This window comes from Bufo bufo, chromosome 1 (assembly GCF_905171765.1).
Source record: "Bufo bufo chromosome 1, aBufBuf1.1, whole genome shotgun sequence".
NCBI lineage: Eukaryota > Metazoa > Chordata > Amphibia > Anura > Bufonidae > Bufo > Bufo bufo.
This window is the reverse complement of record NC_053389.1, coordinates 382,294,901-382,317,138: the sequence shown is the minus strand read 5'-3', so window position 1 is coordinate 382,317,138 and position 22,238 is coordinate 382,294,901. Positions and strand designations below refer to the sequence as shown.

The following is a 22,238-nucleotide window of genomic DNA, read 5'->3' as shown; positions in this document are numbered from 1 at the left end:
AGGCACTGGAGGATTCCTCTTAACAACGGCAGCGTATGCGTTCAGGGCCGGTGCAGGATGAACAAATTCAGAGGTGTGAGCAAACTTTTCCAGTCGCGCTGCCACATCCAGCAGCTTTACTGACTGTCCGGCGCCATCTTGCCTTGCTGGGGTGGCACTTTCACCGTCCTTTTCCTCCTTCTCGTCGGCCTTTTGACGGCGCATGGCGGAGCAGTACGGTAGCAGGACCCTTGGGGAAGCACTTCGTTGTATCGGTGAGCCGTTACAGCCCCAGATGGACGGGGAGAAGAATGGATTACAGGATGTTCAGCCGGGAGCTCAGCACTGCACGTCCACTCACATCCCCAGTCAGGCCACGCCCCCAATGGCGTCACTTCCAGACCTATACGTGCTCCTGATGCTACTACTTCAACATGGATGACCAATGTGAGCAAGCTCTGTCTCAGTGATCCATTCAAAGAGCAGTTTTCATGAATGCACAGATAATGCACCTGGGGGCAAACATACCACCTAGTCATGTGGGGTGGTTTTCTGGGTTCAAGATATTTATTGCCTATCCACAGAATAGCATATCATTACCAAGTTGTTGGAGCCTGACTGCAAGCAGATTGGCGTCTTCATATTTTATCTTGGTTGTGTGTTTTTATAATATTTTTGAAACCAAACCAAATAGTCTATAGTAAAAGGAGAATAATTATAGCAAATGGTAACTTTTTTTAAATCCGCTCCTAGTTTTAGCAAGCCTATTTTAAAATGGATAGTGTGAAACGACCCTTAAGGTCTGGCAAATCATATTGAAGGCTTAGAGGCAAACTTAAAGTACTTTTAATTACATTTTGAAATACAACCTCAAATAAATGTCAAAACATAGCAGAATGCGTTTTTACATGTGCCACAAGAGCCATATTTAATAAACATAATTTCCCAAGGAGCTGACACTGCATTTAATGATCTCAGAACATTGGTCCATGTTCTTTTTAATCCTATAGAAATGTTCAACATATTCAGAGCGTCCAAGCAGCTCTACAAAATCTTCATCATGTGTGATCACAAGAAGCTGGAAATTTCGTTGCCTGGAGCGACTTTTAATGATTCTGTAGACATAAACGAAATTTAATTTAACACTGTACACAATTTTTTTTTTAAATAAAGAAAATAAGAAAGAAATTAAATGATCTCATAAGAAAAATCAAAATAGGGACCAAAGAGATTTTATTTTATTTTTTTCATCTTTGTATTTCCAAAGATGTAACTTTTTTTTCTATAATTTTGGATACATCTAATGTATGGACTTCTGGGGTGATGACATGAAAAAACATTGTTTTATTTGTGTAGTGTTATATAGTATAAGCGACATCAGTATGATTACTCCAGTACCAAATTTATACAGTTTTTTTTAATTTGCACAATAAAATTAATTTTTACTTTTTTTTTTTTTTTTACTTTTTTGTGTTTCTACATTCAAAGACCCAGGGCTTGTGAAGGCTAGTTTTTTGCTGGACGGATGTAGCCCTGATTGCTACCATTTTGGGGTACATACAACGTTTTTATTGATTTTCATTGCATTTTTGGGAGGTAGGATGAACAAAAACTAATTGACATTTTTTTTTTTTTCTAATGTTCAACATATGGGATAAAAGAAATGTGATAATCTTATTGCATAGATCATTATGGACATGTTTTTCTATGTCTCAGTAGAGGACCTGAACATATGATCTTCTGATCGCTCTTATAATACACTTCTGTGTCAAATAATGGCTGGGCCAGACTAATGAAGTCAGCTCATATACATATGTAACCTGGCACGACCATTACACTTTTAATGGAGCTATTCTCCTGGCTCCGATCAAAGTCATAGTTATGATGCCTGTAGGAAACAGCTGATCAGTGGGGAATAACATGAAAGGTTAAAGTCATGCGTTTAATTGATCCTAAGGAGAGGTCCTTAGTAGGGATGTCCCGATACCATTTTTTTAAGACTGAGTACGAGTACCGATACTTTTATTTAAGTACTCACCGATACCAATTACCGATACTAATTTTAACAATAAAATACACACACATGTATTTTCTGACCACTGACCAACCAAAAGGCCCAAAAACAGAACTATAACATTCCAAGGAGACATTACACTGTATGGGGGCAGCCACAAGGAGACGTTACACTGTATGGGGGCAGCCACAAGGAGACGTTACACTGTATGGGGGCAGCCACAAGGAGACGTTATACTGTATGGGGGCAGCCACAAGGAGACATTATACTGTATGGGGGCAGCCACAAGGAGACGTTATACTGTATGGGGGCAGCCACAAGGAGACGTTACACTGTATGGGGGCAGCCACAAGGAGACGTTATACTGTATGGGGGCAGCCACAAAGAGACGTTATACTGTATGGGGGCAGCCACAAAGAGACGTTATACTGTATGGGGGCAGCCACAAGGAGACGTTATACTGTATGGGGGCAGCCACAAGGAGACGTTATACTGTATGGGGGCAGCCACAAGGAGATGTTACACTGTATGGGGCAGCCACAAGGAGACGTTATACTGTATGGGGCAGCTACAAGGAGACGTTATACTGTATGGGGGCAGCCACAAGGAGACGTTATACTATATGGGGGCAGCCACAAGGAGATGTTACACTGTATGGGGCAGCCACAAGGAGACGTTATACTGTATGGGGCAGCTACAAGGAGACGTTACACTGTATGGGGGCAGCCACAAGGAGATAATATACTGTATGGGGGCAGCCACAAAGAGACGTTACACTGTATGGGGGCAGCCACAAGGAGACGTTACACTGTATGGGGGCAGCCACAAGGAGACGTTATACTGTATGGGGGCAGCCACAAGGAGACGTTATACTGTATGGGGGGCAGCCACAAGGAGACGTTATACTGTATGGGGGCAGCCACAAGGAGACGTTATACTGTATGGGGGCAGCCACAAGGAGACGTTACACTGTATGGGGGCAGCCACAAGGAGACGTTATACTGTATGGGGGCAGCCACAAGGAGACGTTATACTGTATGGGGGCAGCCACAAGGAGACGTTATACTGTATGGGGGCAGCCACAAGGAGACGTTATACTGTATGGGGGGCAGCCACAAGGAGACGTTATACTGTATGGGGGGCAGCCACAAGGAGACGTTATACTGTATGGGGGGCAGCCACAAGGAGATGTTATACTGTATGGGGGCAGCCACAAGGAGATAATATACTGTATGGGGGCAGCCACAAGGAGACGTTACACTGTATGGGGGCAGCCACAAGGAGACGTTATACTGTATGGGGGCAGCCACAAGGAGACGTTACACTGTATGGGGGCAGCCACAAGGAGACGTTATACTGTATGGGGGCAGCCACAAGGAGACGTTATACTGTATGGGGGGCAGCCACAAGGAGACGTTATACTGTATGGGGCCAGCCACAAGGAGACGTTATACTGTATGGGGGCAGCCACAAGGAGACGTTATACTGTATGGGGGCGGCCACAAGGAGACGTTATACTGTATGGGGGCAGCCACAAGGAGACGTTATACTGTATGGGGGCAGCCACAAGGAGACGTTATACTGTATGGGGGCAGCCACAAGGAGACGTTATACTGTATGGGGGCGGCCACAAGGAGACGTTATACTGTATGGGGGGCAGCCACAAGGAGACGTTACACTGTATGGGGGCAGCCACAAGGAGACGTTATACTGTATGGGGGCGGCCACAAGGAGACGTTACACTGTATGGGGGCAGCCACAAGGAGACGTTATACTGTATGGGGGCGGCCACAAGGAGACGTTATACTGTATGGGGGGCAGCCACAAGGAGACGTTACACTGTATGGGGGCAGCCACAAGGAGACGTTATACTGTATGGGGGCGGCCACAAGGAGACGTTACACTGTATGGGGGCAGCCACAAGGAGACGTTATACTTAATGGGGGCAGCTACAAGGAGACGTTACACTGTATGGGGGCAGCCACAAGGAGACGCTACTGTAAGGAGTCAGGACAACAATTTTTGAAGCCCCCCCCTCCTCAGTATAATAGTCTTGTGGCCATCATACAGTAATGTATATTTCTTCTTGCCCTAATGCCTGCTTTTAGAGATCAATGTGCAGCTTGCAGGCAGGAAGGGAAGGACCAGGGCCATAGAAGACAGGCACTATCACCTTTAGAGGGACTCGCTCCTGGCAAACACAGTACTGCTGCAGTGAATGCAGTGGAGCAGACTGTGATGTAATTATAGTTATTGCAGGGACTCAGAGAATCGTCTGAGAGTTTATTAGTTAAAACGAATCGAATGAGTCAGAGACTGTGTCACCCCAGACTTCCTGCTCTGCTACATGCACCCTGTACACACACAGCTCCACTACATGCTATGCTAATAATGCCCCCCCCCTTCCCCCCCGGACGGACTTACAGGGAGCCGCAGAGCAGGAAGCCTGGCAGGGACTCGATGACACGGTCTGTGACTCATTGGATTCTTTTAACTAATAAACTGTCAGACGATTCTCTGAGTCTCTGCTCTACGCTCCCTGTGCTGTGAGTCAGTGCTGGTTGCCTCTGATTGGTTGGAGGGCGGGGAGGGGCGGGCCTAGCTTCCACTCTAGGCTCCAATTACACTGCCTGCTGCTGCCTGTGAAGCTGTTAGCTGTGGGAGATGCAGGGGCCGCGGACGGACACATAGAAGCGGTGCACAGGTATCGGCAGTGGTATCGGGGACATTTGCACGAGTACATGTACTCGTGCAAATGCCCGGTATCGGTCCCGATACCGATACTGGTATCGGGACATCCCTAGTCCTTAGGATCAATTAAACCCATACAGGGACAGGAGCAACATCCTCTCCCTGTATGCTGCCTGTTTGCACCCTTCCAGTGTCCCCTCTTCTACTCCACACAAACTGAATTGAGAGTTACAAGTACATTGTATGCAACTCTCAATTGTGCTGCTCTAAATAAGACTAGGCTGTGACTAGAGCTAAGACCAAGAACGCATTTTTAGCTGCATTCTAGTCTGAAACACAGCTCTCCTTCTGAAGCCACACAGTCTGACCTGGACTGCCTGAAAGAAACGGGGGATTAGGGAGATGATTAAGGAGGACCTTTCACCAGTTCTAACATTACCATATAAATATTATCGGTAACGCGAGGAGGAGACGGCCATGTTTCTCAGGGGGAATCTCATACTCCATCACAGCCAGAGAGAAAAAAAAGTTCACCTTCTCTCTTGATGTGACACTCTCCACTGCGATTGGACAGCTCACAGCCAGGAGAAGACGCCCCCTGAGAAACACTGCCGTCTCCTCTCCCTGTACAGATGGTGTGGATTCACATACAGGGGGGGACAGTGGGGGAACGGAGCAGGGCATACAAAAAATAAATAAAAGCGCAATATAACATGTCAACATTATGCCCTACACTACCAGTAATTTACAGTTGCAAGAAAAAGTACATGAACCCTATGGAATGATATGGATTTCTGCACAAATTGGTCATAAAATGTGATCTGATCTTCATCTAAGTCACAATAGACAATCAGAGTCTGCTTAAACTAATAACATACAAATAATTAAATGTTACCATGTTTTTATTGAACACACCATGTAAACATTCACAGTGCAGGTGGAAAAAGTATGTGAACCCTTGGTTGAACCTCCTTTGGCAGCAATAACTTCAACCAAACGTTTCCTGTAGTTGCAGATCAGACATGCACAACGGTCAGGAGTAATTCTTGACCATTCCTCTTTACAGAACGGTTTCAGTTCAGCAAAATTCTTAGGATGTCTGGTGTGAATCGCTTTCTTGAGGTCATGCCACAGCATCTCAATCGGGTTAGAAACATAGAATGTTTCAGCAGATAAGAACCATTTGGCCCATCTAGTCTGCCCAATATACTGAATACTATGAATAGCCCCTGGCCCTATCTTATATGAAGGATGGCCTTATGCCTATCCCATGCATGCTTAAACTCCTTCACTGTATTTGCAGCTACCACTTCTACAGGAAGGCTATTCCATGCATCCACTACTCTTTCAGTAAAGTAATACTTCCTGATATTACTTTGAAACCTTTGCCCCTCTAATTTAAAACGATGTCCTCTTGTAGCAGTTTTTCTTCTTTTAAATATTCTTTCCTCTTTTACCGTTTGATTCCCTTTATGTATTTAAAAGTTTCTATCATATCCTCTCTGTCTTGTCTGTCTTCCATGCTATACATGTTAAGGTCCTTTAATCTTTCCTGGTAAGTTTTATCTTGCAATCCATGTACTATTAACCATAACCATACCAGGGTACTCTTTATACAGAAGAGGCAGAGAAGGCAAGAAAGGAGGAGGAGTGGCCCTGTATGTGAAAGATAGCATTAAATCTAACCTAATACAAGTTGGTGAGGCCAACATAGAGTCAGTTTGGGTTACGTTGCAGTTTGCTAACCATGCAGTAACTCGTGTAGGTGTGATATATAGACCACCTGGTCAAGTTAAAGAACTAGATGATCTACTAGTTGAAGAGATAGCTAAAATGACAATGAAATGAGAAGTTATCATTATGGGAGATTTCAATTTTCCAGATATAAACTGGAAAACCAAAATAGCAAGTTCTACCAGGAGTACAGATATTCTAAATTCCCTACTGGGGTTATCTCTACAACAAGTGGTTGAGGAGCCAACCCGGAGGGAGGCCATTTTGGATTTGGTATTCACAAATGGGGATTCGGTATATGATGTCATTGTAGGCGAAACCTTGGAATCTAGTGATCACCAGTCAGTGTGGTTTAATATAAGAACTGTGAAAGAGTCCCACCACACAAAAACAAAAGTTTTAGATTTTAGAAAAACAGACTTTTCAAAAATGAAATTAGTCATAAATGAGTCCTTATCAGACTGGAACGGATTACATGGAGTCCAGGAGAAATGGGACTACTTAAAAGGTGCATTATTGAAGGCAACAGAAAATTGCATTAGACTTGTCAGTAAAAGCAAAAAAAGGAAGAGACCACTGTGGTACTCAGCAGAAGTGGCCCAAATCATTAAAAATAAAAAGCTAGCATTTTGTAATTATAAAAAAACCCAGAGCAATGAAGATAAGGAAATCTACAAGATTAGGCAGAAAGAGGCCAAGCAAGTTATAAGAACTTCTAAAGCGCAGGCAGAAGAAAAACTAGCTCAGTCTATGAAAAAAGGGGATAAGACATTCTTCAGATATATAAATGAAAAAAGGAAATTAAAACAAGGAATAACTAAATTAAAAACAAAGGACGGAAGGTATGTAGAAGAGAATAAAGGGCTAGCCGACTGCCTTAATGAATACTTCTGTTCAGTTTTTACAAAAGAAAAAGAAGGAGAAGGACCTCCACTAGAAAGGATGACTAATAAATCGTTTGATGCATGTGTCTTTACAGAGGAAGATGTTCTAAGTTTGCTGTCTAAAGTGAAGACAAATAAGTCACAGGGGCCTGATGAGATACACCCAAAATTATTAAAAGAGCTTAGTGGTGAGCTGGCAAAACCGTTAACAGATTTATTTAACCAATCATTAGTAACAGGAGTCGTCCCGGAAGATTGGAAATTGGCAAATGTCGTGCCCATTCACAAGAAAGGTAGTAGGGAGGAATCGAGCAACTATAGACCAGTGAGTCTGACATCAATAGCAGGCAAATTAATGGAAACCCTATTAAAGGATAGGATTGTGGAACATCTAAAATCCCATGGATTGCAAGATGAAAAACAACATGGGTTTACTTCAGGGAGATCATGTCAAACAAATCTTATAGATTTTTTTGACTGGGTGACTAAAATAATAGACGGTGGAGGTGCAGTAGACATCGCATATCTAGATTTTAGTAAGGCTTTTGACACTGTCCCACATAGAAGACTTATCAATAAACTGCAGTCATTGAGCATGGACTCCCATATTGTTGAGTGGATTAGGCAGTGGCTGAGTGACAGACAGCAGAGGGTTGTAGTCAGTCAATGGAGAACATTCAAAACAAGGTCATGTTACTAGTGGGGTTCCACAGGGATCTGTACTCGGACCAATTTTGTTTAATATCTTCATAAGTGATATTGCAAAAGGCCTCGATGGTAAGGTTTGTCTTTTTGCTGATGACACAAAGATATGTAACAGGGTTGATGTTCCTGGAGGGAAACGCCAAATGGAAAAGGATTTAGGAAAACTAGAAGAATGGTCAAAACTCTGGCAACTGAAATTTAATGTGGATAAGTGCAAGATAATGCACCTGGGGCGTAAAAACCCAAGGGCAGAATATAGAATATTTGACACAGTCCTGACCTCAGTATCTGAGGAAAGGGATTTAGGAGTAATTATTTCAGAAGACTTAAAGGTGGGAAGACAATGTAATAGGGCAGCACGAAATGCCAGCAGAATGCTTGGATGTATAGGGAGAGGTATAAGCAGTAGAAAGAGTGAAGTGCTTATGCCGCTGTACAGAACACTGGTGAGACCTCACTTGGAGTATTGTGCGCAGTACTGGAGGCCATATCTCCAGAAGGATATAGATACTCTAGAGAGAGTTCAGAGAAGAGCTACTAAACTAGTACATGGATTGCAGGATAAAACTTACCAGGAAAGGTTAAAGGACCTTAATATGTATAGCTTGGAAGAAAGAAGAGACAGAGGGGATATGATAGAAACTTTTAAATACATAAAGGGAATCAACTCGGTAAAGGAGGAGAGCATATTTAAAAGAAGAAAAACTACCACAAGAGGACACAGTTTTAAATTAGAGGGGCATAGGTTTAAAAGTAATATAAGGAAGTATTACTTTACTGAGAGAGTAGTGGATGCATGGAATAGCCTTCCTGCAGAAGTGGTAGCTGCAAATACAGTGAAGGAGTTTAAGCATGCATGGGATAGGCATAAGGCTATCCTTCATATAAGATAGGGCCAGGGACTATTAATAGGATTCAGATATATTGGGCAGACTAGATGGGCCAAATGGTTCTTATCTGCCGACACATTCTATGTTTCTATGTTTCTATGTTACTAGTTTAGTAGCTCTTCTCTGAAATCTCTCCAAAGTATCAATATCCTTCTGGAGATATGTTCTCCAGTACTGCGCACAATACTCCAAATGAGGTCTCACTAGTGCTCTGTAGAGCGGCATGAGCACCTCCCTCTTTCTACTGTTAATGTCTCTCCCTATACACCCAAGCATTCTGCTAGCATATCCTACTGCTCTATGACATTGTCTGCCTGCCTTTAAGTCTTCTGAAATAATGACCCTTAAATCCCTTTTCTCAGATACTGAGGTTAGGACTGTATCACTGGTTTTATATTATGCTCTTGGGTTTTTACGCCCCAGGTGCATTATCTTGCACTTATCAACATTAAATTTTAGTTGCCAGATTTTTGACCATTCCTCTAGTTTTACTAAATCCTTTTCCATTTGGTGTATCCCTCCAGGAACATCAACCCAGTTACAAATCTTTGTGTCATCAGCAAAAAGACACCTTACCATCGAGGCCTTCTGCAATTTCGCTGATAAAGATATTAAACAATATGGGTCCCAGAACAGATCCCTGAGGTACCCCACTGGTAACAAGACCATGGTCTGAATATACTCCATTGACTACAACCCTCTGTTGTCTGTCCCTCAGGCACTGCCTAATCCATTCAACAATATGGGAGTCCAAGACTGCAATTTATTGATAAGCCTTCGATGTAGGACAGTATCAAAAGCCTTACTAAAGTCTAGATAAGCAATGTCTACTGCACCTCAGCCATCTATTATTTTAGTCACCCAATCAAAATAATCCATAAGATTAGTTTGACATGATCTCTCTAAACTAAACCCATGCTGTTTTTCATCTTTCAATCCATGGGATTTTAGATGTTCCACAATCCTCTCTTTAACCACCTCAGCTCCCCTAGCTTAAAACACCCTTAATGACCAGACCACTTTTTACACTTCTGCACTACACTACTTTCACTGTTTATTGCTCGGTCATGCAACTTACCACCCAAATGAATTTTACCTCCTTTTCTTCTCACTATTAGAGCTTTCATTTGGTGGTATTTCATTGCTGCTGACATTTTAACTTTTTTTTGCTATTAATCAAAATTTAACAAAATTTTTGCAAAAAAAGAAATTTTTCACTTTAAGTTGTAAAATTTTTCAAAAAAAACGACATCTATATATACATTTTTCTCTAAATTTATTGTTCTACATGTCTGATAAAAAAAAAATGTTTGGGTAAAAGTTATAGCGTTTACAAACTATGGTACAAAAATGTGAATTTCCGCTTTTTAAAGCAGCTCTGATTTTCTGAGCACCTGTCATGTTTCCTGAGGTTCTACAATGCCCAGACAGTAGAAAACCCCCACAAATAACCTCATTTCGGAAAGTAGACACCCTAAGGTATTCGCTGATGGGCATAGTGAGTTCATAGAACTTTTTATTTTTTGTCACAAGTTAGCGGAAAATGATGATTTTTTTTTTTTTTCCCTTACAAAGTCTCATATTCCACTAACTTGTGACAAATGGGCCCCCTCAGCTCATATGCCTTGGCAAACGTATCTTTTACTGCAGAGGAGAAATCTCGTCTTGCAGCGCCGCATACACCAACTTTTGTGTAATCTGACAGCAGCGCAATGCTTCTGTCAGAATGCACATCAGTGCTGCAGCTAGTCTATCGGTTGGTCCACCTGGAAGGTAAAAAAAACAAAACAAAAAAGAAAAAACCAGGCCGCAACGCAATAAATTTATTAACTTTATAATAACATTTGAACGGAACATATAAACTTTATTTAACTTTCTGAACAGAACGTTAACTTTTTTGCTTACCAGTGTTTTTTTTTTTTTTTTTTTTTAACCTTTATAGGACAAACCTCTCCTTCCCCATGGGACAATGTGCAAAGCGCAAATCGCCCAAAGATGTGGCGAAGTACATTATGCACTTTGTCCCAGGTGAAAGGAGAGGTTTGCAGCAGCTGTGAGTGAAAGGGCCCTAATAGCCCTGTGTGCCTGTCCTGTGAGATGCAATCCCTATGCTAAGTGTACCTGTGTGTAGTACTTCTGGAAACACTCCCCTAAGCATAGGGCAGGGTGGTCAGGGCAGTCAGGACAGAAATAGCGGGTGTCACGCCTTATTCCACTCCTGCTACAGACACGATATCTTTTTCGGGGTGACGGTTGGGTTGAGGTACCAGCAACGACATTGGGGAAATGTCGCTCGTGTAGACGGCTCACTACACTGGTGGTTGGGGCCACGGAACCTCCTGGATACAGGAGGTTCTCGATGATCTCTTCCTGAAATTTGAGGAAGGATCCTGTTCTCCCAGCCTTACTGTAGAGAACAAAACTATTGTACATCGCCAATTGAATCAAATATACAAACACCTTCTTATACCAGCGTCTGGTGCGTCGGGAAACTAAATAAGGAGCCAACATCTGGTCATTGAAGTCCACCCCTCCCATGAGCGAATTATAGTCGTGGACTGAGAGGGGCTTTTCAATGACACTGGTTGCGCGTTCTATTTGTATTGACGTGTCTGCGTGAATGGAGGAGAGCATGTAAACGTCACGCTTGTCTCTCCATTTCACCGCGAGCAGTTCTTCGTTACACAAGGCAGCCCTCTCCCCCCTTGCAAGACGGGTGGTAACGAGACGTTGGGGGAAGCCCCGGCGACTAGGTCGTGCGGTGCCACAGCAGCCAATCTGTTCTAGGAACAAATGCCTGAAGAGGGGAACACTTGTGTAAAAATTGTCCACATAAAGATGGTATACCTTACCAAATAAGGGTGACACCAAGTCCCAGACTGTCTTCCCACTGCTCCCCAGGTAGTCAGGGCACCTGACCGACTCCAGGGTCTGATATTTACCCTCATAGATCCGAAATTTGTGGGTATAGCCTGTGGCCCTTTCACAGAGCTTATACAATTTGACCCCATACCGGGCGCGCTTGCTTGGGATGTATTGTTTGAAGCCAAGGCACCCGGTAAAATGTATAAGGGACTCGTCTACGCAGATGTTTTGCTCAGGGGTATACAAATCTGCAAATTTGTTGTTGAAGTAGTCTATGAGGGGCCAAATTTTGTGGAGCCGGTCAAAAGCTGGGTGGCCTCTGGGACGGGAGGTGGTGTTGTCGCTAAAGTGCAGGAAACGCAGGATGGCCTCAAATCGTGCCCTGGACATAGCAGCAGAGAACATGGGCATGTGATGAATTGGGTTTGTGGACCAATATGACCGCAATTCATGCTTTTTGGTTAGACCCATAGTGAGGAGAAGGCCCAGAAATTTTTTTCATTCGGAAACTTCCACCGGAAAGGCTGGGCATAATAGCTTCCCGGGTTGGCGGCTATAAATTGAGTGGCATACCGATTTGTTTCTGCCACGACTATATCCAAGAGCTCCGCAGTCAAGAACAGCTCAAAAAATCCCAGTGCCGAACCGATCTGAGATGTCTCAACCCGAACTCCAGAGTGGGCGGTGAAAGGGGAAACTAATGGTGCGGCTGAAGTTGGGGGCTGCCAATCAGGGTTTGCCAGCACCTCAGGGACTCTAGGGGCTCTACGGGCCTGTCTGTGCGGTGGCTGCGACGGGGTAACTATTGCACGTGCCACCTTCAACTGCTCTTCTGGTGCTCGCCACTTCACCATGTTGTACGGCAGTGCTGGTACTAGGTCCAGGGTGGGCTGTGCTGCTGGTGTATGCCTCACCACGTAATCCGACAGCGCCAGCCCCACTCTGCTGCCCGGATCCTGTGCAACCTGTGGTGTAGCAACACGGGGCCGGGTACACCTGGTGCTATCAGGGACCTCAACCTCCTCGTCCGAACTTTGGGTCAGACTGCCACTGCTTTCTACAGGTTCATATTCTGACCCGCTGGATTCGTCAGATGAGGGTTCCCATTCCTCATCCGACTGGGTCAGAAGCCTGTAGGCCTCTTCAGAAAAATACCCCCTGTTTGACATTTGGACTACTAAATTTAGGGGGTATTTCCTGAGACTACCCAAGAAAAAAAGCAAGCCTGTCTTACAAATGGGAGGCTAGCGAAGTACCGGAGGCCGCTGCGATTGATAAAAAATATCAAAACAGATTTTAGCGCTTGTAAAGTGATTGTGCAGTGATAAAAAAAGAAAATGATTTGGTCACTGGGGCGGGCGTGGGTGAACGCACGTGTGGGCGACCGATCAGGCCTGATCGGGCAAACACTGCGTTTTGGGTGGAGGGCGAGCTAAGGTGACACTAATACTATTATAGACACTATAAAAGTACAAATGCTGATTAGCGATACGCTAATCAGCGCATCAGTGACTGCGGTGCGGTAGGCTGGGCGCTAAACGATCGCTAACTACCTAACCAAGGGGCCTAAACTATCCTAAAACCTAACAGTCAATACCAGTGTGAAAAAAAAGTGACAGTTTACGCTGATCACTTTTTTCCCTTTCACTAGGTGATTGACAGGGGCGATCAAGGGGTGATCAAGGGGTTAATTGGGGTGATGGGGGGTGTTATGGGGGCTAAGTGTGCTGTTTGGTGTACTCACTGTGATGTCTGCTCCTCTGCTGGAACCAAGCGACCAAAAGGACCAGCAGAGGAGCAGAGAAGCCATTTAACACCTTATATTTATAAATATAAGGTGTTATATGGCTTGTGATTAGTTTTTTTGAAAATCAGCAGCCTGCCAGTGACTATCATTGGCTGGCAGGCTGGTGATGTAATACCCCTCTAACTTTTGGCGGCCCGCGATGCGCATGCGCGGGCCGGCTTTGAGCGTTATCTCGCGTCTCGCGAGATGACGCGCCTCTGCCTGAGACTGCCGCCTCCGGAACTGCCTCCGCCTCCGATCCTGCGTTAGGCGGTCCGGAGGCGGTTAAAGGGAACCTGTCATGTGGATATTTGATTATAATCTAACTAATTATATACAATCATTAACTACTAAAAAGTGCCTTAGATGTATTCACTCACTGGTGTGACAGATGGTTAACTCATAATATACACACAAAGATACCACATGCTAATGAGCTGATTTGAGTCCAGCGTGATGTCATTGAGTCCAGCGTTTATTTAATTCAGAGCTATAGCCACTCCCCCGCCCACCTGCTGCTGATTCATATGGAAAATAACTGTCAATCAGCAGCAGGTAGGCGGGGAGTGTCAGGTGCTCATAAATATTCATGACTCCTTATTATGAGCTGGAGCTTTTCAATACAAGATGTTGGCAGATTGACTGGGTCAAATAAAGAAAGTGACCCAGCATTTTGCTAAGAGAATCAGTCACTTATTTATGTTGCCCTTAGTTAGGACACCATAAAACTGGTGACAGGTTCCCTTTAACCACCTCAGCCCCCCTAGCTTAAACACCCTTAATGACCAGACCACTTCTTACAATTCTGCACTACACTACTTTCACGGTTTATTGCTCGGTCATGCAACTTACCACCCAAATGAATTTTACCTCCTTTTCTTCTCACTAATAGAGCTTTCATTTGGTGGTATTTCATTGCTGCTGACATTTTTACTTTTTTTGTTATTAATCGAAATTTACAGATTTTTTTGCAAAAAAATGACATTTTTCACTTTCAGTTGTAAAATTTTTCAAATAAAACTACATTTCTATTTAATTTTTTCTCTAAATTTATTGTTCTACATGTCTTTGATAAAAAAAATATGTTTGGGTAAAAAAAAAAAATGGTTTGGGTAAAAGTTATAGCGTTTACAAACCATGTTACAAAAATGTGAATTTCCGCTTTTTGAAGCAGCTCTGACTTTCAGAGTACCTGTCATGTTTCCAGAGGTTCTACAATGCCCAGACAGTAGAAAAATCCCACAAATGACCCCATTTCGGAAAGTAGACACCCTAAGGTATTTGCTGATGGGCATAGTGAGTTCATAAAACTTTTTATTTTTGTCACAAGTTAGCGGAAAATGATGATTTTTTAAATTAAATTTATTTTTTCCTTGCAAAGTCTCATTTTCCGCTAACCTGTGACAAAAAATTAAAAATTCTAGGAACTCGCCATGCCCCTCACGGAATACCTTGGGGTGTCTTCTTTCCAAAATGGGGTCACTTGTGGGGTAGTTATACTGCCCTGGCATTTTAGGGGCCCTAATGCGTGAGAAGTAGTTTGAAATCAAAATGTGTAAAAAATGCCCTGTGAAATCCGAAAGGTGCTCTTTGGAATATGGGCCCCTTTGCCCACCTAGGCTGCAAAAAAGTGTCACACATGTGGTATCGCCGTACTCAGGAGAAGTTGGGAAATGTGTTTTGGGGTGTCATTTTACATATACCCATGCTGGGTGAGATAAATATCTCGGTCAAATGCCAACTTTGTATAAAAAAATGGGAAAAGTTGTCTTTTGCCGAGATATTTCTCTCACCCAGCATGGGTATATGTAAAAAGACACCCCAAAACACATTGCCCAACTTCTCCTGAGTACGGCGATACCACATGTGTGACACTTTTTTGCAGCCTAGGTGGGCAAATGGGCCCACATTCCAAAGAGCACCTTTAGGATTTCACAGGGCATTTTTTACACATTTTGATTTCAAACTACTTCTCACGCATTAGGGCCCCTAAAATGCCAGGGCAGTATAACTACCCCACAAGTGACCCCATTTTGGAAAGAAGACACTCCAAGGTATTCCGTGAGGGGCATGGCGAGTTCACAGAAGTTTTTTTTTTTTGGCACAAGTTAGCAGAAATTTATATATTTTTTTCTCACAAAGTCTCCCTTTCCGCTAACTTGTGACAAAAAATTTCAATTTTACATGAACTCACCATGCCCCTCACAAAATACCTTGAGGTGTCTTCTTTCCAAAATGGGGTCACATGTGGGATATTTATACTGCCCTGGCATTTTAGGGGCCCTAAAGCGTGAGACGAAGTCTGGAATATAAAGGTCTAAACATTTTTACACATTTGGATTCTGTGAGGGGTATGGTGAGTTCATGTGAGATTTTATTTTTTGTCACAAGTTAGTGGAATATGAGACTTTGTAAGAAAAAACAAAACAAAAAAAAAATATCAAGTTCCGCTAACTTGTGCCAAAAAAATGTCTGAATGGAGCCTTAAAGGGGTGATCAATGACAGGGGGGTGATCAGGGAGTCTATATGGGGTGATCAACCCCCTGTCATTGATCACCCCCCTGTAAGGCTCCATTCAGACGTCCGTATGTGTTTTGCGGATCCACGGATTGGATCCGCAAAACACATACGGACGTCTGAATGGAGCCTTACAGGGGGTGATCAATGACAGGGGGGTGATCAGGGAGTTTATATGGGGTGATCACCACGCTGTAAGGCTCCATTCAGACGTCCGTATGTGTTTTGCGGATCCACGTATCGGATCCGCAAAACACATACGGACGTCTGAATGGAGCCTTACAGGGGGGTGACCAATGACTGGGGGTGATCAGGGAGTCTATATGGGGTGATCACCCCCCTGTAAGGCTCCATTCAGACGTCAGTATGTGTTTTGCGGATCCACGGATCGGATCCGCAAAACACATACGGACGTCTGAATGGAGCCTTACAGGGGGGTGATCAATGACAGGGGGGTGATCAGGGAGTCTATATGGGGTGATCACCACCCTGTCATTGATCACCCCCCTGTAAGGCTCCATTCAGAGGTCCGTATGTGTTTTGCGGATCCACGGATCGGATCCGCAAAACACATACGGACGTCTGAATGGAGCCTTACAGGGGGTGATTAATGACAGGGGGGTGATCAGGGAGTTTATATGGGGTGATCACCCCCCTGTAAGGCTCCATTCAGACGTCCGTATGTGTTTTGCGGATCCACGGATCGGATCCGCAAAACACATATGGATGTCTGAATGGATCCCTACAGGGGGGTGATCAATGACAGGGGGGTGATCAGGGAGTCTATAAGGGGTGATCACCCCCCTGTCATGCTCCATTCAGACGTCCGTATGTGTTTTGCGGATCCGATCCGTGGATCCGCAAAACACATACGGACCTCTGAATGGAGCCAGCCTTACAAGGGGGTGATCAATGACAGGGGGTGATCAGGGAGTGTATATGGGGTGATCACCCCCCTGTAAGGCTCCATTCAGACGTCCGTATGTGTTTTGCGGATCCACGGATCGGATCCGCAAAACACATACGGACGTCTGAATGGAGCCTTACAGGGGGGTGATCAATGACAGGGGGGTGATCAGGGAGTCTATATGGGGTGATCACCCCCCGGTCATTGATCACCCCCCTGTAAGGCTCCATTCAGACGTCCGTATGTGTTTTGCGGATCCGATCCATGGATCCGTGGATCCGCAAAACACATACGGACCTCTGAATGGAGCCAGCCTTACAAGGGGGTGATCAATGACAGGGGGTGATCAGGGAGTCTATATGGGGTGATCACCCCCCTGTAAGGCTCCATTCAGACGTCTGTATGTGTTTTGCGGATCCGCGAATCGGATCCGCAAAACACATACGGACGTCTGAATGGAGCCTTACAGGGGGGTGATCAATGACAGGGGGGTGATCAATGACAGGGGGTGATCAGGGAGTCTATATGGGGTGATCAGGGGTTAATAAGTGACAGGGGGGGTGTAGTGTAGTGGTGTTTGCTGCTACTTATTACAGAGCTGCCTGTGTCCTCTGGTGGTCGATCCAAGCAAAAGGGACCACCAGAGGAGCAGGTAGCAGGTATATTAGACGCTGTTCTCAAAACAGCGTCTAATATACCTTTTAGGGGTTAAAAAAATCGCATCTACAGCCTGCCAGTGAACGATCGCCGCTGGCAGGCTGTAGATCCACTCGCTTACCTTCGGTGCCTGTGTGTGTGCGTTCACAGGAAATCTCGCCTCTCGCGAGAGGACGCGCCGGCGCGTCCACCCAGAACAACAGGGCCGCCGCCAGGACGCAATCCTGCCTACGGCGGTCCTGAGGTGGTTAAGTATGGTTTCCATTAATTTCCCCACTATTGATGTCCGGCTTACTGGCCTATAGTTGCCCGTTTCCTCCCTACTACCTTTCTTGTGAACGGGCACAACATTTGCTAATTTCTAATCTTTTGGGACGACTCCTGTTACCAGTGATTGGTTAAATAAATCTGTTAATTGTTTTGCTAGTTCACCGCTAAGCTCTTTTAATAGCTTTGGGTGTATCCCATCAGGCCCCTGTGACTTATTTGTATTAATTTTAGACAGCTAACTTAGAACCTCTTCCTCTGTAAAGACACATGAATCAAAAGATTTATTAGTCTTCCTTCCTAACTGAGGTCCTTTTCCTTCATTTTCCTTTGTAAAAACTGAACAGAAGTATTCATTGAGGGAGTCAGCTAGTTCTTTATCTTCTACCATATACCTTACTTCTTTTGATTTTAATTTGGTAATTCCTTGTTTTAGTTTCCTTTTTTCATTTATGTATCTGAAGAATGTCTTATCGCCTTTTTTCACTGACTGAGCTAATTTCTCTTCTGCCTGTGCTTTAGAAGCTCTTATAACTTGCTTGGCCTCTCTCTGCCTAATCTTATAAATTTGCCTGTCATTCTCGTTTTTATTTTATTTTTATAATTACTAAAGGCTATCTTTTTGTTTTTAATGATTTTGGCCACTTCTGCTGAGTACCACAGTGGTCTCTTCCTTTTTTTGCTTTTACTGACAAGCCTAATGCAATTATCCGCTGCCTTCAATAGTGCCACTTTTAAGTAGTCCCATTTCTCCTGGACTCCATTCAAACTGTTCCAATCTGATAGGGACTCGTTATACCACTAATCTAATTTTAGAAAAGTCAGTTTTCTAAAATCTGAAACTTTTGTTTTTGTGTGGTGCTACTCAGTCACTGTACTTATAGTAAACCACACTGACTGGTGATCACTAAATCCCAAGCTTTCCCCTACAGTAATATCAGATAACAAATTCCCATTTTTGAATACTAAATCTAAAATGGCCTCCTTACGGGTTGGCTCCTCAACTACTTGTTGTAGAGATAATCCCAGTAGGGAATTTAGAATATCTGTACTCCTGGCAGAACTAGCTATTTTGGTTTTCCAGTTTACATCAGGAAGATTAAAGTCTCCCATAATGATAACTTCCCCTTTCAATGTCATTTTAGCTATTTCCTCAACTAGTAGATCATCTAATTCTTTAACTTGGCTACGTGGTCTATATATCACACCTACACGAGTTACCTTATGATTATCAAGCTGCAACGTAACCCAAACTGACTCTAAATTGGTCTCGCTAACTTGTATTAAATTAGAGGTCAGGTCAGGTTGAGGTCAGGACTCTGACTGGGCCACTCCAGAAGGCGTATTTTCTTCTGTTTAAGTCAGTCTGTTGCTGATTTACTTCTCTGCTTTGGGTCGTTGTCCTGTTGCAACACCCATCTTCTGTTGAGCTTCAGCTGGTGGACAGATGGCCTTAAGTTCTCCTGCAAAATGTCTTGATAAACTTGGAAATTCATTTTTCCTTCGATTATAGCAATCCGTCCAGGCTCTGATGCAGCAAAGCAGCCCCAAACCATGATGCCCCTCCCACCATACTTCACAGTTGGGATGAGGTTATGATCTTAGTGTGCTGTGCCTCTTTTTCTCCACACACAGTGTTGTGTGTTTCTTACAAACAACTCAACTATGGTTTCATATGTCCATAGAATATTTTGCCATACTGCTGTGGAACATCCAGGTGCTCTTGTGCAAACTGTAAAAGTGCAGTAAAAAGACAGCAGTGGCTTCCTCTGTGGTATCCTCCCATGAAATCCATTCTTGTTTAGTGTTTTACATATCGTAGATTCACTAACAGGGATGTTAGCATATGCCAGAGACTTTTGTAAGTCTTTAGCTAACACTTTAGGATTCTTCTTCACCTCATTGAGCAGTCTGCGCCGTGCTCTTGCAGTCATCTTTACAGGATGGCCACTCCTAGGGAGAGTAGCAGCAGTGCTGAACTTTCTCCATTTATAGACTATTTGTCTTACCGTGGACTGATGAACAGCAAGGCTTTTAGAGATACTTTTAAAACCCTTTCCAGCTTTATGGAAGTCAACAATTCTTAATCGTAGGTCTTCTGATAGCTCTTTTGTGTGAGGCATCATTCACATCAGGCAATGCTTCTTGTGAAAAGCAAACCCAGAACTGGTGTATGTTTTTTATAGGGCAGGGCAGCTGTAACCAACACCTCCAATCTTATCTCATTGATTGGACTCCAGTTGGCTGACACCTCACTCCAATTAGCTCTTGGAGAGGTCATTAGTCTAGGGGGTCACATACTTTTCCACCTGCACTGTGAATGTTTACATGGTGTGTTCAATAAAAACATGGTAACATTTAATTCTTTGTGTGTTATTAGTTTAAGCAGACTGTGATTGTCTATTGTTGGCACTTAGATGAAGATCAGATCACATTTTATGACCAATTTGTGCAGAAATCCATATGATTCCAAAGGGTTCACATACTTTTTCTTGCAACTGTATATGGTAATGTCAGGACCGGGGGAAGGTCCTCTTTAAGTGGATTACTTAAGACACATTTACACTGTGCCAATGAGCAGACAATTATTGGGAAGGGAATGTTCCTTCCAGATAACTGCCTGCTCGCCAGTGAAGGTGAAGGGTTGCATTTATATTCAGCGATCAGCTCCACTGTATGGGATGAGTGATGGCTACTAATATTGCTCATCCTCATACAAATTGTTTCTGGGAAGAAACAATGAGTGAGGTGTCCCACCAAAGATCATATCATCCGATGAACAAGCGTTTTGATTGTTCATTGAGTGATCTGCCGGACCTTTACATGGGTCGATTATCCAAAACGAGAGTGTTTTGTACATGCATTCGTTCCCGATTATTGACCCAAGCACCAGAGCTGTGTAAACTTGTCAATAATGTTACCAAACCTAGCTTTTGTTTATTTATTTTCCATCAGATCTGCATTGAATGTTTCTGGGAAGAATATGATATTGCGATTAAGTGCAGTAATGCTAGAGTTATAGAGATGTTAATAACAGCATATCAGTGCATCTGTGTTGTAGCAATACTCTAATTTTTTAAGTACCAATGGAGGATATTTTTAGCTTAATATCAATGACAATGGCAACCAATCAACTTACTCAACCAATGCGTGGGCAAGAGATTCTATATTTTCACGATCCAAATTAGTAGTAGGCTCGTCCAGAGCAAGTATTCCACAGTTCAGGCAAAATGTCTCTGCCAGTGCCAAACGAATAATGAGAGAAGCTAGAACCTGGATGATAATCAGAAGTTTAATTCATTTGACAAATTATACAATGATCACCAACATTTCCAATATTCTACGACCATGTTATTTTGACAGAATAATTTACATTAAAATCCCATTAACAGACAGGTTTAGCACAAAGATGTAGAAAAAAAATGCAACTGTACCTTCTGGCCTGCACTACAGCGTCCTCTCATGTCCAATGCTGCATCTCCTTTTATCATTACTACCCTATAGTTATAAGTTCTTCTTTTATCTGCAGCTGACACAGTTTCATCAGCATCCGATCTGATCTCAATATACTCTATGTCTGAGAAAATGTAAAGAAGCAAATAATCAAATAAAATTGAACATAATACACCTTGTACATCATAAACTGCTAATTATGATTACCCTTTGAGCCACAGAGGATCTTTAGGTTTTCATTTGTCACTCCCTGCCTTTCCAGAGTCATAACATTTTAGTTTTTCCGTTCAAATAGCCATATGATGGCTTGTTTTTTGCGGGACAGGTTGCACTTTCTAATGCCACCATTTAATATTGCATACTATGTAGTGGGGAGCTGGAAAAAAAATTCCAAATGGGGCGAAATTGAAAAAAGAAAAAGGCAATTGCGCACAACAGTTATGTTTTAAATTTTTTTTTTTCGGCGTTCACTATGCAGCAAAACTGACTTGTTACTTTCATTCTACAGGTCAGGATGATTATGGAGATATCACATATGTATCGTTTTTCTTGCGTTTAAATATTGAAAAAAAAACAATTTTTCTTTTTGTCGCCATATTCTGACCCCTATAACTTTTTTGTAGTTATGTGTACAGAGCTGTATGGGGACTCATTTTTTGTGGGCCAATATTTAGTTTTCATTGATAGTAAAAAAGAAAAATATCTAGTCACCAGTCCGCAAAAATGTTCCGCTGCAGGTCCGAGGAGTGTTGTGGGATGAATCACACTTTCATGCATATATATAGGGTTCGGACCACGCGTGTCATAAAAAGACGGTATACAAACAGTTTTTTTCTTTCTCCTTCTTTTAGAAATAAACCGAGGGCTGCAAATGTCCTATTTGTGGAT

General features: G+C 43.2%; 1 protein-coding gene across 4 annotated transcripts in view; it reads right to left on the bottom strand.

Annotated features, from left to right (window-relative positions):
- Window positions 1–807: 807 nt before the first annotated feature.
- RAD50 (RAD50 double strand break repair protein) overlaps window positions 808–22,238 on the bottom strand; it is a 362,910-nt gene continuing 341,479 nt past the window's right edge. For 3 of the 4 annotated variants that reach the window (XM_040405264.1, XM_040405258.1, XM_040405272.1), the window contains exons 24-26: window positions 21,332–21,474; window positions 21,037–21,170; window positions 808–1,094 (exon numbers count right to left, since the gene is read on the bottom strand). In XM_040405264.1, coding sequence (XP_040261198.1) covers window positions 908–1,094; window positions 21,037–21,170; window positions 21,332–21,474 — 464 coding nt within the window. In that variant the 3' untranslated portion in view covers window positions 808–907. The remainder of the gene's footprint in view (window positions 1,095–21,036; window positions 21,171–21,331; window positions 21,475–22,238) is intronic. The other variant, XM_040405281.1, reaches the window with a different exon arrangement.